The sequence below is a fragment of the Brienomyrus brachyistius genome, chromosome 1 (genome assembly GCF_023856365.1).
Source record: "Brienomyrus brachyistius isolate T26 chromosome 1, BBRACH_0.4, whole genome shotgun sequence".
Lineage (NCBI taxonomy): Eukaryota > Metazoa > Chordata > Actinopteri > Osteoglossiformes > Mormyridae > Brienomyrus > Brienomyrus brachyistius.
In genome coordinates, this window is record NC_064533.1 from 43,103,914 (window position 1) to 43,118,285 (window position 14,372).

The 14,372-nt window shown below is 44.6% G+C and overlaps 1 protein-coding gene across 1 annotated transcript; it reads left to right on the forward strand.

Moving 5' to 3' along the window:
- Positions 1–15: 15 nt before the first annotated feature.
- LOC125751895 (ras-related protein Rap-2a-like) lies at positions 16–12,062 on the forward strand. The gene is made up of 2 exons (XM_049031346.1): positions 16–1,108; positions 10,117–12,062. The coding sequence occupies exons 1-2, from the start codon at positions 795–797 to the stop codon at positions 10,352–10,354; spliced, it is 552 nt and encodes a 183-aa protein (XP_048887303.1). The 5' UTR covers positions 16–794; the 3' UTR covers positions 10,355–12,062.
- Positions 12,063–14,372: the final 2,310 nt, after the last annotated feature.

The window sequence follows — 14,372 nt, forward strand, 5'->3', positions numbered from 1 at the left end:
GAGGGTGGGGCCAAAGCCGAGGTTTGCGGTAAGGGGGTGAGTAATTGGACACCATGGCCATCTGTCATGCGGGACAAGAGCAGGCCCTGCTACGGAAGCCGAGATGTAATGCGTTGGTTGGTCGTTTACGGGGAGGCGAATCCCCACCCGAAAGTATGGCTGCCGTGAGTGTGTGGTGTGAGAGTGCGATAGGGAGAAATGAAAGGAGGTGGAAAAGGAACCACAGAGGCTAAACTTATCGTAATGTTTCTTCCACCCCATCCAAGCATTGTAGTATTTTTCTATACTTGTGATCAAATAAGGCTCACGTCCCTCTGCAGACGTTTTACTGATGCACCAGCAGCAGTTTTTTTTGTGTAAACCCATAACAGGGTTTCGCACCGGGGCAAGTTTCCTCATGTTTTAGGATGGCGAGCTGAACGCACCAAAAAAACGGCCGTTTATAATTTTACTAAGTGTCAGTTATTTTTTCAGATGGCAGGGGTGCGTCCGGCGGCGCCGTGTCTGACGGGCGGCTTCCCTCTGCCGTAGCCCAGGTGGCTCTTCGCTGCTCGCCGCTTGCGGCCGGACGGGTAGCGTTAGCTGCCGACGCTGCATGTGCTTCTTAGTCCATTTTTTGTCTGGCAAAAATGAATCTCAAGTTTTGATAAACCAGTTGCTTCGCCGGGGATTTACTTCCCGGTTCAATGCCCACGAGAAAACGTTGATTTTCGATTTTGAGTCTGTTTTTTTTAGACGTTGTTTTATCATTTTAAAAAAAAATTTGCATTAACGGGTCTGAAGTTGGGAGAGAAATGCGTGAGTACAAAGTGGTGGTCCTCGGCAGCGGCGGGGTGGGCAAATCCGCCCTTACCGTGCAGTTTGTCACGGGAACCTTCATCGAGAAGTACGACCCGACCATCGAGGACTTCTACCGCAAGGAGATCGAGGTGGACTCGTCGCCCTCGGTGCTGGAGATCCTGGACACGGCCGGCACGGAGCAGTTCGCCTCAATGCGGGACCTGTACATCAAGAACGGCCAGGGCTTCATACTGGTCTACAGCCTCGTTAACCAGCAGAGCTTCCAGGACATCAAGCCCATGAGGGATCAGATCATTAGAGTCAAACGGTAGGTACCAGTGAAGGTCCCGGGGACGGTGCCAGAGCCTTGCTGGGTTGTGCCCAAGGCCTCTGTCAAGTTTATCCAAGTGTTCCCCTCCACCCACATGCAGCATCACAGTCATTAAAAGGCTATTCCGATCGGGCTCTGCAGTGCAGTATCAAATGTTAAACAAGGATTCAAATCTGATTTAAACTTCTTTTGAAAATTCCGTTATCTGCGTTCTGTCCAACAGTTTTTGTCTTAATACCATACGAATGATAATTCTGACTTTTTGCTATTGTTTTCCATTGTCGTTTGGCCATTTTCTGGATTTGCAGCCTTTCCCGACTTTTTTCTTTTTAGGTATTTAATGTGCTGTTTGTGTAGTTCCATAACATGGAATCTTCCTTTGTTGGGAAAAGAGTGAAATGTCAAGTATAGCCAGTGAAATGTTGGGATCTGAAGTGTGTAATTTCTTACATGATATTGGTTCGTTATGGCAGGGAATAATTAAGGTTCTTTTTGAGATTAGTTTGTAGGGAAATGAATAGCGAATTCAGTTATGGGGCGGTCATCTCAAACTTGGTATGATGGTATAGTGGTTAAAGCTCTTGACCTTTTGAACCAGTAGGTTATCGGTTTAAGCCCCATTGTGTGGAGTTCTGCAGTTCCATTTCTTGTTGCATTCAATATCCAGCTGAAAATATGGGTGAAAGAATAAAATGATGAAATATGTGAGTAACTTTAGACTTCGACGTAGGAATGCTGGAACTGGAGTGCACTCTTTATCTAATCGGAGACACTGTTTTGTAAGAGATGAGGATTTCATGCAGCTGCCCACCGTGGATGCCCACCGTGGATGCCCACCGTGGATGCCCACCGTGGATGCCCACCGTGGATGCCCACCGTGGATGCCCACCGTGGATGCCCACCGTGGATGCCCACCGTGGATGCCCACCGTGGATGCCCACTGAATCCCTGGTTCTGGTTGTTGTCGTTTGATATATTGGGCACTGGCTTCCACTGTTGTGCTGTTCTGGGGCAGAATCTGTGTACCAGGCAGATTTGGAGGAGAGCTTTCCTTACATGAACTGGTATAATCCCAGCTTTGTACCAGTATTGTACCATAATAATACCAGTACTGTACCATTATGGAAGCAACGCTACAACACTAACTTCAGAGCACTGTCCCATCCAAAGAAAGGGAGCATTCTGAATTATAGGATTGTGAGAATTGTCGGGGGACATGAAACATGGCAGCTCCCCCTGGCTGTTTGATGAACGAGCTCCTATTTGGGGGAAAAAAACGTTTCTTTAAACAGTTTCAGATGATGACAGTAAGTTGAAGTGTTCACATGAAATCCCTCACAGCTTCGGGGGGCGGGGGGCAGCTTTTATAGAGAAGCCGGACAGAATGGTGTTTTATGCAGGATCTGAATGTCTCTCCCTTTCACTAACATTGTAATGTATATTTTTCTGTCAAATGAAGGGCTGTTATCACAGATTCACTTTATCTCAAAAATTTGTTGCAAATATTTCATGTCTAAATAGTTTCAGGCTGAAAATTATTCCCGTTTGACATGATTTCACTCAGAAATTGTGAGACGTGTGAGAAGGAGCTTCCAGCTGCCTGCACCCTGACCTTCCTCAGAAATGACTGAGATTTCTCTAACCCCCAAGATATTCATGAAATCTTTCAGCAGCACATGCAGAGCTCTTTATACCACAAGATGCACAGAGTGGGCAGTGCCTTTGGGCTTTTAACTACCCGCTGCTTTGGGTGCCCTGCAGTCCTAGAATGAAGCCCCCGACCACAGTGCACTGGTGGCTTGCAGGAGACACGCCAAGTTGGGCTGCCTAGACAGCAGGCAGCACCTGCCTGCAGCACCTCCTGGTCATTCTGCTGTCATATGGGAATGACTGGCAGTAAAACTAAACTGCTCATAAAGAATAAATGACAAAAAAAACGACAGTTATGCTTTGTATGAAGAATGGTTATCATTGAGATCCACGTGTGACTTTCTGGCCGCCAGCTAGCAGGAGCGATCTTCAGGAATGAAGTTGGCTTTGTTGGGTTTTCTGTCCCCTCAAGTACATGAACCTTCAGAAAATGCTGACCCTTGTTTTCATTCTTGGTCAGCCAGGACCCCACCCAACTGACCATCGGGGACCCCTCGCATCCATGGTGCATTTAAGCAGCAGCTTTCCTCTGCAGGCGGCTTGGCTCCCTTGAGGGTGGGGAGTCTTAGCATTATATAGGGCCACAGTATTATTAAGGGTTCCGCATAATCCTTTGTTTTAGTGACTTCAGTCTGGCTGTTTGCTGTTGCTTTGTCACGTGTTACAATGACATCATGCTGCACTCAGCTATTGTCTGGCTAAGTCTGTTTTTTTTTTTTTATACCTTCAGTTCTTCTTGATCTCTCTTGAAGCCCTGGATCACAGTCTGTGAATGAATATTTAACAATTGAATCGTTACCCTGAAATCTTATTAATTGCTTATGTCTTTCTGTGTTGAATGATACCTGCCCATACCAGCTGCCAGTTCCTGGTTTAATCAGCCATATAGAAAACCCATCGCAAGTTCACTGAACCCGTACTGCATGTCGATTGCATGGGATCTTGGTGCCCCAATCCTCAGCTGGTACAGGAAAGTTTGCTCTTTTGAGCCTGTAACAAGATGCCATTGATGAGTCATTATCAGGCTGTACACAAGTAACCAAAATCTTTACTGACTCTTCTGTGTGTTTCTCTTCAGGTGGTTCGGTTTGCGTGCTTTGTGCTTGTCACCTGTAATTGTTTCTCTGATATCTTTGGGCATAGCTGAAGTCCATGGATTTCAGCTGCTGGAACTGAACTACTAATTCCTGTCCACTGTTTGAGAAGTGTCTCCACATTGGAGAGAAGCTGTCAGGCCTGTTAAAGGAAGAATATGAGCTCTGTTTTATTGATTCAATGCAAAGTGGAACTAACGGTTATGTCCAAATCTATTTTCCATCTTTTGACAGTAGAAAAAGTGGCACACAAAAAAAAAAGTTTCTTCTCATTTATGTCCAACAGACATCCATCATGCATGGCAATGTTATACAACATGCCACAAAGAGTGCTGTGACCTTCTGGGGCTGTTTTATAATGTTCCACCTGAATTATCTAAATATCTGAAATGCATTGTCAGCAATCCAAATGTACCATCAGTTACGATATGTGCTTAAATCTGATAATGAACTCAAAATTTTTTAATTGTACATTTTTTTTTCTTAATATATATTGTTTTTTTTGGTGTTTCATTAAACAGTATGATTATGTGAAAGGACCAGATGTATTCTATAATAAATGTATATAAATTAAATAATAAAACCATTAGTGCACCTTGAGCGCATACCTGCATTAATAATGAGCGTCGTGCATCCTCATGTTTCTAAAACGCGTCGCTTAAATACCGTTTAACGATGCGCCATTGACTTTAGACGAGGTTTTTGTTGGTGAAAATCGCAGTGTCATTTCGCGGCCTTAAAACAACAACACGCTGCCAATGCGCCCAGCTGCTGCCTCCTTTAAAAAAAACACTGCTGTGAGCGGAAAGCGTGCGCAGCATCCTTTAGGATTTTGACGATTTGTGTGCATTCCGTGAAAACGAGCAATGCGCTCGTACGAAACTAACACCACTTTGTGTCATGCTTTGCGCAGGAGCCCAAGGTGTGGAATTTGCCCCCCTTTTCTGGGATAGAGAAGAAGCACCACTCCACAGTGTGGGGTCATTGGTTTGGAGTTAGTTAAAAAGCGAAGTGAATATTTAGTTTGATAGATCTGTGAACTTCCATTGAATTTCTTTTTTTTTGTCATTTTAAAGCTTGGTTTTTTGAAAGTGTATGATGACAACATTTAAATGGTCCCACGAAAGCCTAAGCATGTATCTCCAGTATTTCATTGTTAAGAGAAACTCCATTTCTGCATTCTGTTTGGTCTAAGAGTAGTTATTTACTTTGGAAGTGAGGAAGCCATACATCCACGCTCTGCACACCTTCAAAGCTTTAAACCTACACTGTTACTTATGCAAGTGACCTATGCCGGTGCAAGCATTTATACTTGTATGCTGGGGTGTCTGTGTCAGTAATTACATCACCAAAACGCTGCGTTTGCATGTTGCATTTATTGTCCTCCCACCCTATTCAGTTAAATCATGCAATTCAAACAGAAAAAAAACATTGAAATATATCCTTGTATCGACTCCTGGTTATATTTGTGCTGCCCCAAACTTCCCGTAGACAAATTTGGAAAATGTCGAGTCGCTACAAAGTTCATTTTTATGCATCTTCTAATGTTAGTGTCTGTACTACTTTTTAACTTTTTGGTACCACTTTACAATAAGGCTCCCTTTTGCCACTTGTAAATGGCAGTAGCCCATTTATAACTTGTTTAAAATTGTCTTAATTTATAAAAAGTTACAACCTAATTAATAGCCAAATTATAAACCATTCTTCAACTCTTTATAGGGTAGCTTTATTGTAAAGTGGCACCAAGTCTTTTACGAATAAACTTAATGGAGGTTAGTGAAATTGGCACTGTCATCCTGAGTATTTTGTAGACCTGTTGTTGAAGTATGGCGTAGCCATGGACCCTGCGCTTTAGCCTTTGGCGTAGCCTGACTTGCTGGGGTGTCCTGATAATTTATATCCAACATTAAATAACCCACTATTAAACGTTAGATATAAGTAGCACTCCTGTTTCAATCAGCAATAAAAACACGCCTGGCATATACGTTGTCTTTGCTCTCATAAAAAACAAAAAACATGCTACCAAGTGGACCAATCACACTTCACAGTTCTGCTGGGGCAGTGTGTGGCTCAGTGGATTAAGCCTGTGTGCCTGTAATCAGAAGACTGCCGGTTCAAACCCAGCTTCAGCACGTCTGCGGGTCCTTGAGCAAAGCCCTTAACTCCCAGCTCCCTGGGCACTCAAACAGGTGGCTGCCCTTCGCAGACGGCTTACTCTAAGAAGAGCCCATTAATAGAACCTCTACAAAGAGTATGCTAAGGGAGGTGTAAAAACAATCTCCCCACAGGGATGATAAAGTATCAGTTATTATTAATTGTTATTCTTGCAGTCTGTGTCACTGTAATGTATACTTACATGTCTGGGGAAGTTCAAGTCAGGCTACGCCGAAGGCTATAGCATCGGGTCCATGGCTACACCGTACTTACGGCGTCGGTTCGATGCAGAAGTGTCAATCAGCCTTTAGGTTTGTAACTTTGAGCAAACTGTCTATTCTAATGGTCCTCAGCTATTTTTCTCCAAGGGCCAGATTCCATCGGCAACACAAAGCCAAGGTCTACTGTACCCAACAAAATAGTGGCTAGGGGGTGGGGACCCTGACAATAAATTTTTACTGACCAGGGGGATCAATCAAGTGAACCGAATTGTCCTGTTTCAGATGCGGACTTGGGTCCGCTAGCTGGTGACCACTTGTCTAGGCAGTCATTTGCTACCCACCCTGATTGGCCATGATCTGTTTTAAAAGAGCCTCTTTGTAATAGATAAACCATTATGATGGTCTCCTCAAGGGAATTGTACGCCCACTTGCCATTTAGCCATTTTTGAAGAAGCAGATTTACGCCCTCCACTTGGCTTCATCAGTCGCATTAAGGAGTGGAGTGATGCCATTCATCCCAGCCCATCCACAAAATGCCTTCAAATTAAGCTGACTGACAGAACCCCCCCTCCCTCTATTTTTCTAAATGGTGGAGAAAGAGGGCAGTTCCAATCTTGGCCACCAGCCAACTCAGTCATTATTTCAGCTGGACTCACCTACATCTGCCTGGAACTTCATGTTCACCAGAAATAAATTTAGGCTGGAAAAGTAAACATGGCTCTTAACTACTCCTACATCTGAAGAGCGATGCAGCACATGTCTGTCTGTGACTTTTGTATGATCGTAAGACTTGGGTGCCTTTTCCAGTTAACTTTAGAATCTTCGCCTACTATGGTGGTTGTGATTTGTTTTAAGGGTTTATGTGAGAGAAGTTATAGATAAATTTTGATTTCCATCATGGGTGAATGAGGACTGGTGTTTAGGTTGGATGAATACAGAATACTCTTTACCACTGGAAGACCATCTGCGATGTCAGGCCTGTGGAGTATCTTCTCAAAAATGTACAGTAGTGTGACACAAGAAGGAGGGAAAGCATGAACTGGCTTAAATTGTGGGCAAACTGGGGGCCTTTAAGGGACTGTTGGCGCTGGATTACCATCAGGTAAAGCTGTAAGGTCCTCGAAGCTCTGAGTGCCCCACAGCTATTATATCGCATTTTTAGGAACAAGTGACTTTTAAAGAGGATGAAAAGTTAACGTCTTTTCACTTTTGTAAATGCCATTGCATATCTCACAATTTCTTGTGACATTACAAAATGTTCCGCCTAAACTGCAGTGAGGATGTGAAAATGAAAAGATTCTGTATTTCTATTTAGAGATGGATAATATTGCGATACCCAGTGTCTGTTGTACTGGCTTCACAAGGGGAATATTGCAGTGTTCTGCTTGAGTTGTTCATTTTCTAGCTTGAAGTGGAAAGTTGTTTGTTACAAAATTGCGTTCTGTGGTGTCAGGCTGAAATTGGCCCCGCCAGTTTTATACATATAAATACGTATATATATGTATACTGAACATTTTGGTAGATGTACAGAGAGGACCTTAATTGGATTTTTTTTTTGTACCTGTGTATACTGAATCTTTTGGTAGATGTACAGAGAGGACCTTAATTGGATTTTTTTGTACCTGTGTATACTGAACCTTTTGGTAGATGTACAGAGAGGACCTTAATTGGATTTTTTTGTACCTGTGTATACTGAACCTTTTGGTAGATGTACAGAGAAGACCTTAATTGGATTTTTTTGTACCTGTGTATACTGAACCTTTTGGTAGATGTACAGAGAGGACCTTAATTGGATTTTTTTGTACCTGTGTATACTGAACCTTTTGGTAGATGTACAGAGAAGACCTTAATTGGATTTTTTTGTACCTGTGTATACTGAACCTTTTGGTAGATGTACAGAGAGGACCTTAATTGGATTTTTTTGTACCTGTGTATACTGAACCTTTTGGTAGATGTACAGAGAGGACCTTAATTGGATTTTTTTTTGTATGATCACAGGAAAGTGTCTTTATTTTATTGGTCCTTGGTCAGCTTTCACGTGAAATATATAACCCAGTAAGGTAAAGAAAAAGGTATTTTTCCTTTCCCCTGTTCAGATGTCATTTAATAATTTAGCGCCGTGAATATTTCATTGAACGGACTAACCTTTGAAAAGGATAGTGGTACCTTATACCCGCCAGAGGTGTTTGTTATGCTTGCTCTTCTGGACCCCTGGCTGGATTTAATAATGACAGGAGCAAAAATTGTTTTTTCATCTTCTTTGGTTGGGCCCTCGGGTAGGAACTCTGATGTGTGTGAGCCACATAAACTCTTCTCATTATAACTCTCAGCCGCTGAAACCTTCCAGCAAGGAATCTGGCCAAAGTGCAGCACAGCCTTCTGTGTGAAGGCTGATTTGATGCATGGGCAGAATTGTCCTGTCGCACCTGCCTATTCCACAGAATCCTTACTGACATTTTTCTTCTTATACTGTGTCTTCAGTGAACTTTGATACCCTGTTCTAGCTATCAAAGGGAGGTTGCTGAATGTTGGTCTGAATGAGGTAGTTCCAGAAACCGATTATTAATAAAAATCACGCATCCCAGCACCCTCTCTTTTTGGCACTTGGGTGGATATTTAGCAGTGTTTAAATACATGGAATACTCAGTGTATTCACAGAATTCCTCTTAAGCTGTTTTCTATGTGGGTGGGCAGGGTGGATAACTGTCAGCTCCTCAAATACTAACTGGAAGCCTTCTCAGAAATGCCTGAACTGGTGGTGTAAAATTGAAAGGGCCTGATTCCAGATTCTAAATTAACTGGTACTTTCTTTGGCCTTTTAAAAGAGACAGATCATTTGTATTTCACTCTCAAAATAACACACTGTAGACTGAGAAACATAATTAGTGAGAAGACCTGGGTCTAACTGGAATTTCTACTGGCTCATGTGATATGCCTGCCAGATGGACACGCAGAACGCTGGCTCTATCAGTATCCATTTTACTAGTTTAGCACTTCAATGAGAATTAGTGGTTAAAGCCCAGGGATGGCAAGTCTTAGATACTTTTTTTTCATGGAGCCCAGTCATTATGTTCCTCCACTGTTCTTTGCTTATTGCTTGGATCTCCTTGTTACTGCTCATCCTGAAGCTTTTTGTGAGTTTCCAGTGCTTTCTGTAAGGTGTCCTCCTAGAGTGAAAAGCTCACTGTTGGGTATGGAGAGGTCAAGCTGTGTGGGCTTTCTGAAGCCAGAGGAGAGGAGGATCACTGGATCAGAGAAATCGTTATGGTGCCTCCTCAGAGTGTTCAGTGCTGATTACTTAAGGGGTTGTGGTGGTAATAGGCTGGTGCACCATGTGTTTGGAGGTTGATCCACTGCATTTAAAGCAGTTATGTTCAGGTTCTCTTATCTACCAGCTTTGGGGGATGAGGGGCATGCTTGGTGAAACTTATTGTTTTTGGGTTCCTCAGAAAGACTCTATACTCATTCTTGTACACCTCTCCAAGAGTTCTCCAAAGGCTGGCTGATCACTTCTCGACTTCCAACTTGATTTTGTATCAGCCTTGACTGAACACAAACCCCCTCCACCCACCCCCACCCAAGCCACAAATAGGTTATTATATAAGCTTCTCCAAGAATTGTCCATGGATTGCCAAGTTATTCCATTAATGCTGACTTTATCAATAAAAGTATTTTTTTACCAATAAGGATGTGCTGGTATATAATGAATTCCTTTTAATATAGAATATTGCTTACAGCATTCCTGGGAAAGTCACAGTGTGCTCCTGGAAGAGAGTAGAAGGGCTGTCTGGAGAAGCGCTACCTGACCTCCAGCAGCACCCAGTGCAGAGCTGTGACCCCTGATATGCACCTGTGTGTGTGTGTCTGTCTGTCTTTCCTTTCCCAGGTACGAGAGGGTGCCCGTGATCCTGGTGGGCAATAAGGTGGACCTGGAGAGTGAACGGGAGGTGTCACCAGGTGAGGGTCAGGCCCTGGCCCAGGAGTGGGGCTGCCCCTTCTTGGAGACATCTGCCAAGAGCAAGACCATGGTGGATGAACTGTTCGCCGAGATCGTGAGGCAGATGGACTACGGTTCCCAGCCGGACAAAGACGCCCCCTGCTGCTCCTCCTGCAGTTTGCAGTAGCGCTCTGGGATCAAGCCAAGCGGCATGCCGCCTCCAGGGGACACGCCTCCACAAGCAGTTACAAATAAACACAATAAAGGTGCAAAAAAACGGGAGCTTGATGAGTGTGACCTTCTGAATGCTGAAGCAGTCATAACTGTGACGGTGATGGAACATTACATGTGTGGAGGCATGATGGCAGAGATTATTGCCAAACTGCTGAAAGGTGCTCTTGATTTAGCTCTAAGGGGTGGGGGGTCATTGGCCTCGATTTAAGTTTTTTCTGAAGTATGACTGTTTGGTTGTAGTTTTTCAAATTTCCGTTATTAGTCTGAATTGTTATTTACCTCCCCCATGACACCCCCCCTTCAGTCCCCTCTGGCGTGGTCGCTCTCACCTCAGCACGCTTGTAACTCGCCTACCTTCCGCCCTCCTCACCTTCTGCATCCTCAATACCCATGCAGAAGTGTGTGCCTTGATCTGGAGGTGGGGGGGTCCTTTCTCTCCTAATGGAATTAAAAAGGCGATGAAAAAAGTAATGCCTTCCATGACAACCATCTCTGCTTACAGCCGCCTTTCTGTTTGACGTAGAACAGAGGACAATGCGTCTTGGTTGGAAGTCCTGACGTTGTTCGTTGCTCTTGCATCCCCTGCCCCCGAAGGTCACCCAAGACAGTGTTTTTAAATGCCTGATGGGCTGGCTGCCTATGGGAAGTTCCAGAAGGACAGTAACTTCTGCATTCTCATTGACTGGCACATTCCCCAGAACCACTGTAACTTTGTCAGAACTCATCCATTATGTATTTGGGAATATAGGTTGTGTGTTCTTATGGTATTAACAGTATGGAAATCAAAGGCACATATGTGTGTATGCGTGTGTGTGTGTTTGGTTGTGACAGTGCGTGAGCTTCACAGAAGACCCTGATCTCACATCTGGGGGGGTCGTCAGCCTTAATGCATGGCCAGCTAGCAAGAACAACAAAAGAAACCTGTAGTGTGTTATTTTTATGTCATCGAATTGTGAGTCGGACCTCAGGAATTTGATGCCGTCAGAACTTTGTTCCTTCCAACTTAAGTCCCTTTCTTACACCAAATGGACGATGGTACATATTATTTCTGGGCAGGAGGGATTTTTAATGGCCCAGCCCACATATTGCCTCTGAAAAAAAATATTTTCAGGCAGGTCTTCTTCTGATTCAGCAGCTAAGTGATTTTTACAGATGCGGATTTGCCAGATGTGCTGCCGCTCCTCTCCGTCCTGAGCCATTAGCAAACGGCAGGAGCTCCGTGAGCACGCCGGCCGCTCCGTGAGCACGCCAGCCGCTCCGCGAGCTCGCCGGCCGCTCCGCGAGCACGCCGGCCGCTCCGCGAGCACGCCGGCCGCTCCGTGTTCAGACACCATGATCCGCCTTTGGTCCTTGAAACAGCCAGCAAAGCACGCAGCTAAATCACATCCACTTTTTGTTTTCAATTTATTCACGTTTCACACATGCTGCACGTGAACCCCGACCTGCTTCCCAACTTAAAGAAATTTAATTGGGGTTGGGAGGAGCATTTTTAACCTTGGGGTGCGATGTTTACTTCAGGTCTTCTGGAACCTTCTCCCGGGCTGACCTCAGATTCAGTGTGTAATTCTTCAGCAGCATTTGTTATGTTAATGATGCACTCGACATGTTAGAAGCCAAAACGGCGCTTTGGGAGCAAGAATAAAGCAGACGTTACACCACCATTGCTGTCCTCTGCTTTCTAACGATAAACACAACTGAAATAACTGTCAATAATAACCATGACACTGGGACAAATAAATGAAACGGGAAAAGCCAAGTGCAGTGTGAGTCTCTTTGTGACAGATGGTGGTGTACAGGGATGGTGCACCAAGGCCTGTAGTCCCTCAGATACCACAAGCAGGGCAGGTTTTTGAGATGATCTGACAGTTCTGCCTTCTTCAACCTCATGTTATCAGTGAATAATGTATTTGAAATATGCTGGCTAATAAGTATTGGTAGTAATCGGCCAGTAAATTAATTGGTAAATTGGATACTTGCAATGGTACTTATTGCAGAATTTTTCCTCCAGCCCTCTGTTGATTATGTATAAACATCATGTAAATGTTTTGAAGTCCTTCACTCTGACTTCTGCTTCATATTTTTTACCGCTGGAGAGGCACCTTCCTAGGGGTAACGGGAGTGTCTGGTAATCAGCCCTTTAGGCTTAACCGGCCTCTTTCTCGCTGTTGCACTGAAGGTTAGACGTCCCCACCCTAAGCTAGTGGCTGTAGCTGCCTTGCAGGCTGTGAGCATATATTTATATTCTGTAACGTTAGTATCCCATAAAGGACTGATATCCTGAATCCAACCTTTGAATCCACTAACCTAAAAAAATGCTGACCCTGTCTGTCTCCTCGCTTGTCCAATCTTGAAAAACATTTGTATGTAAAATTCAGGTCCTTGGGGGCTTAAGATTATTTTTTGATTCTGAAATTCTGGCAGCCATGGACTCGGACAATTCGTGAGAAATGTGTTCGCCGATTTATTTCTTACCCCACGTTCGCATTTGGATTGGGCCCCAATCCTGCCACTTGCCCGGCCACCCACTTCCCAGGACTCCATCTTATGTTCACCCTTCTGCCAGCTTTGTCTTGTTGGCACTTCCTGCCAGTTACCTTCTCAGCCCTGTAGTAGTCCATCCAGACCATCCAATCAGCCACATAGCCATGTCAGGAGGTCACTTCCTGCCAGTTACCTTCTCAGCCCTGTAGGAGTCCATCCAGACCATCCAATCAGCCACATAGCCATGTCAGGAGGTCACTTCCTGCCAGTTACCTTCTCAGCCCTGTAGGAGTCCATCAGAACCATCCAATCAGCTGCATAGCCATGTCACGAGGTCACTTCCTGTCAGTTACCTTCTCAGCCCTGTAGTAGTCCATCCAGACCATCCAATCAGCCACATAGCCATGCCAGGAGGTCACTTCCTGCCAGTTACCTTCTCAGCCCTGTAGGAGTCCATCCAGACCATCCAATCAGCTGCACAGCCATGTCACGAGGTCACTTCCTGCCAGTTACCTTCTCAGCCCTATAGGAGTCCATCCGGACCATCCAATCAGCCACATAGCCATGCCAGGAGGTCACTTCCTGCCAGTTACCTTCTCAGCCCTGTAGGAGTCCATCCAGACCATCCAATCAGCTGCACAGCCATGTCACGAGGTCACTTCCTGCCAGTTACCTTCTCAGCCCTATAGGAGTCCATCCGGACCATCCAATCAGCCACATAGCCATGCCAGGAGGTCACTTCCTGCCAGTTACCTTCTCAGCCCTGTAGGAGTCCATCCGGACCATCCAATCAGCCACATAGCCATGTCATGAGGTCACATTCTACCAGTTAACATCACAAATTCTAGGAGGGACTGCAGGTGCCTTGTTAGGGACTTGCTAAAGTAATTACATGAGACCCCCCCACCTCCCTCACACACAATTCCTTTCTGAAGGAATTCTCTTCTCTTTCAGCAAAGCACCTTAATGCCATCATGCAGAAGCAGAAACACTGTCCTGCCACAGCACACAGCTTGGAGTACAAAGATGACAGTGCTGTAGTGATGCCATTCTCGCCAAGAAGTCACTTGCCTTCAAGCAGTTATCAAAATCGATATTACGGAAGATTTACTGCAAACATGCATGTGGCTAAGAAACACCTGATTAATACACTCTCCTACTTTAAGCAACTTTATAACAAAACAAATGCTTCTTCTGTGAAAATGATCTTGGATCGTCCAATACAGAGGTCCCTTCAACTCTGATGACTGCAGATGGTGGTACCCCCCCCCCCCCAAGCCTCAAGGAGACCGGTATCCCCCATGATAGAAGCCTGCCTAAGGTGCCACAAAGTTTGTCTGAAACACTAGATATACTCTTTAGAGAGTTTGTTCTGGAAATCACTTTATTTTCCATCTGCTCAATCAATGATCCTCACATCTGCATTGTTTTATTTTATTTATTAGCGTCTGATAAATCCATCTACCAACCACTTTTCCTAGTCAGAGTCA

Bases quoted from the DNA above. Each gene is read 5' to 3' on its own strand.
- LOC125751895 (XM_049031346.1), top strand. From the start codon at position 795: ATGCGTGAGTACAAAGTGGTGGTCCTCGGCAGCGGCGGGGTGGGCAAA. The intron at 1,109-10,116 runs GTAGGTACCAGT...TTCCTTTCCCAG, and splicing joins CAGATCATTAGAGTCAAACG to GTACGAGAGGGTGCCCGTGA.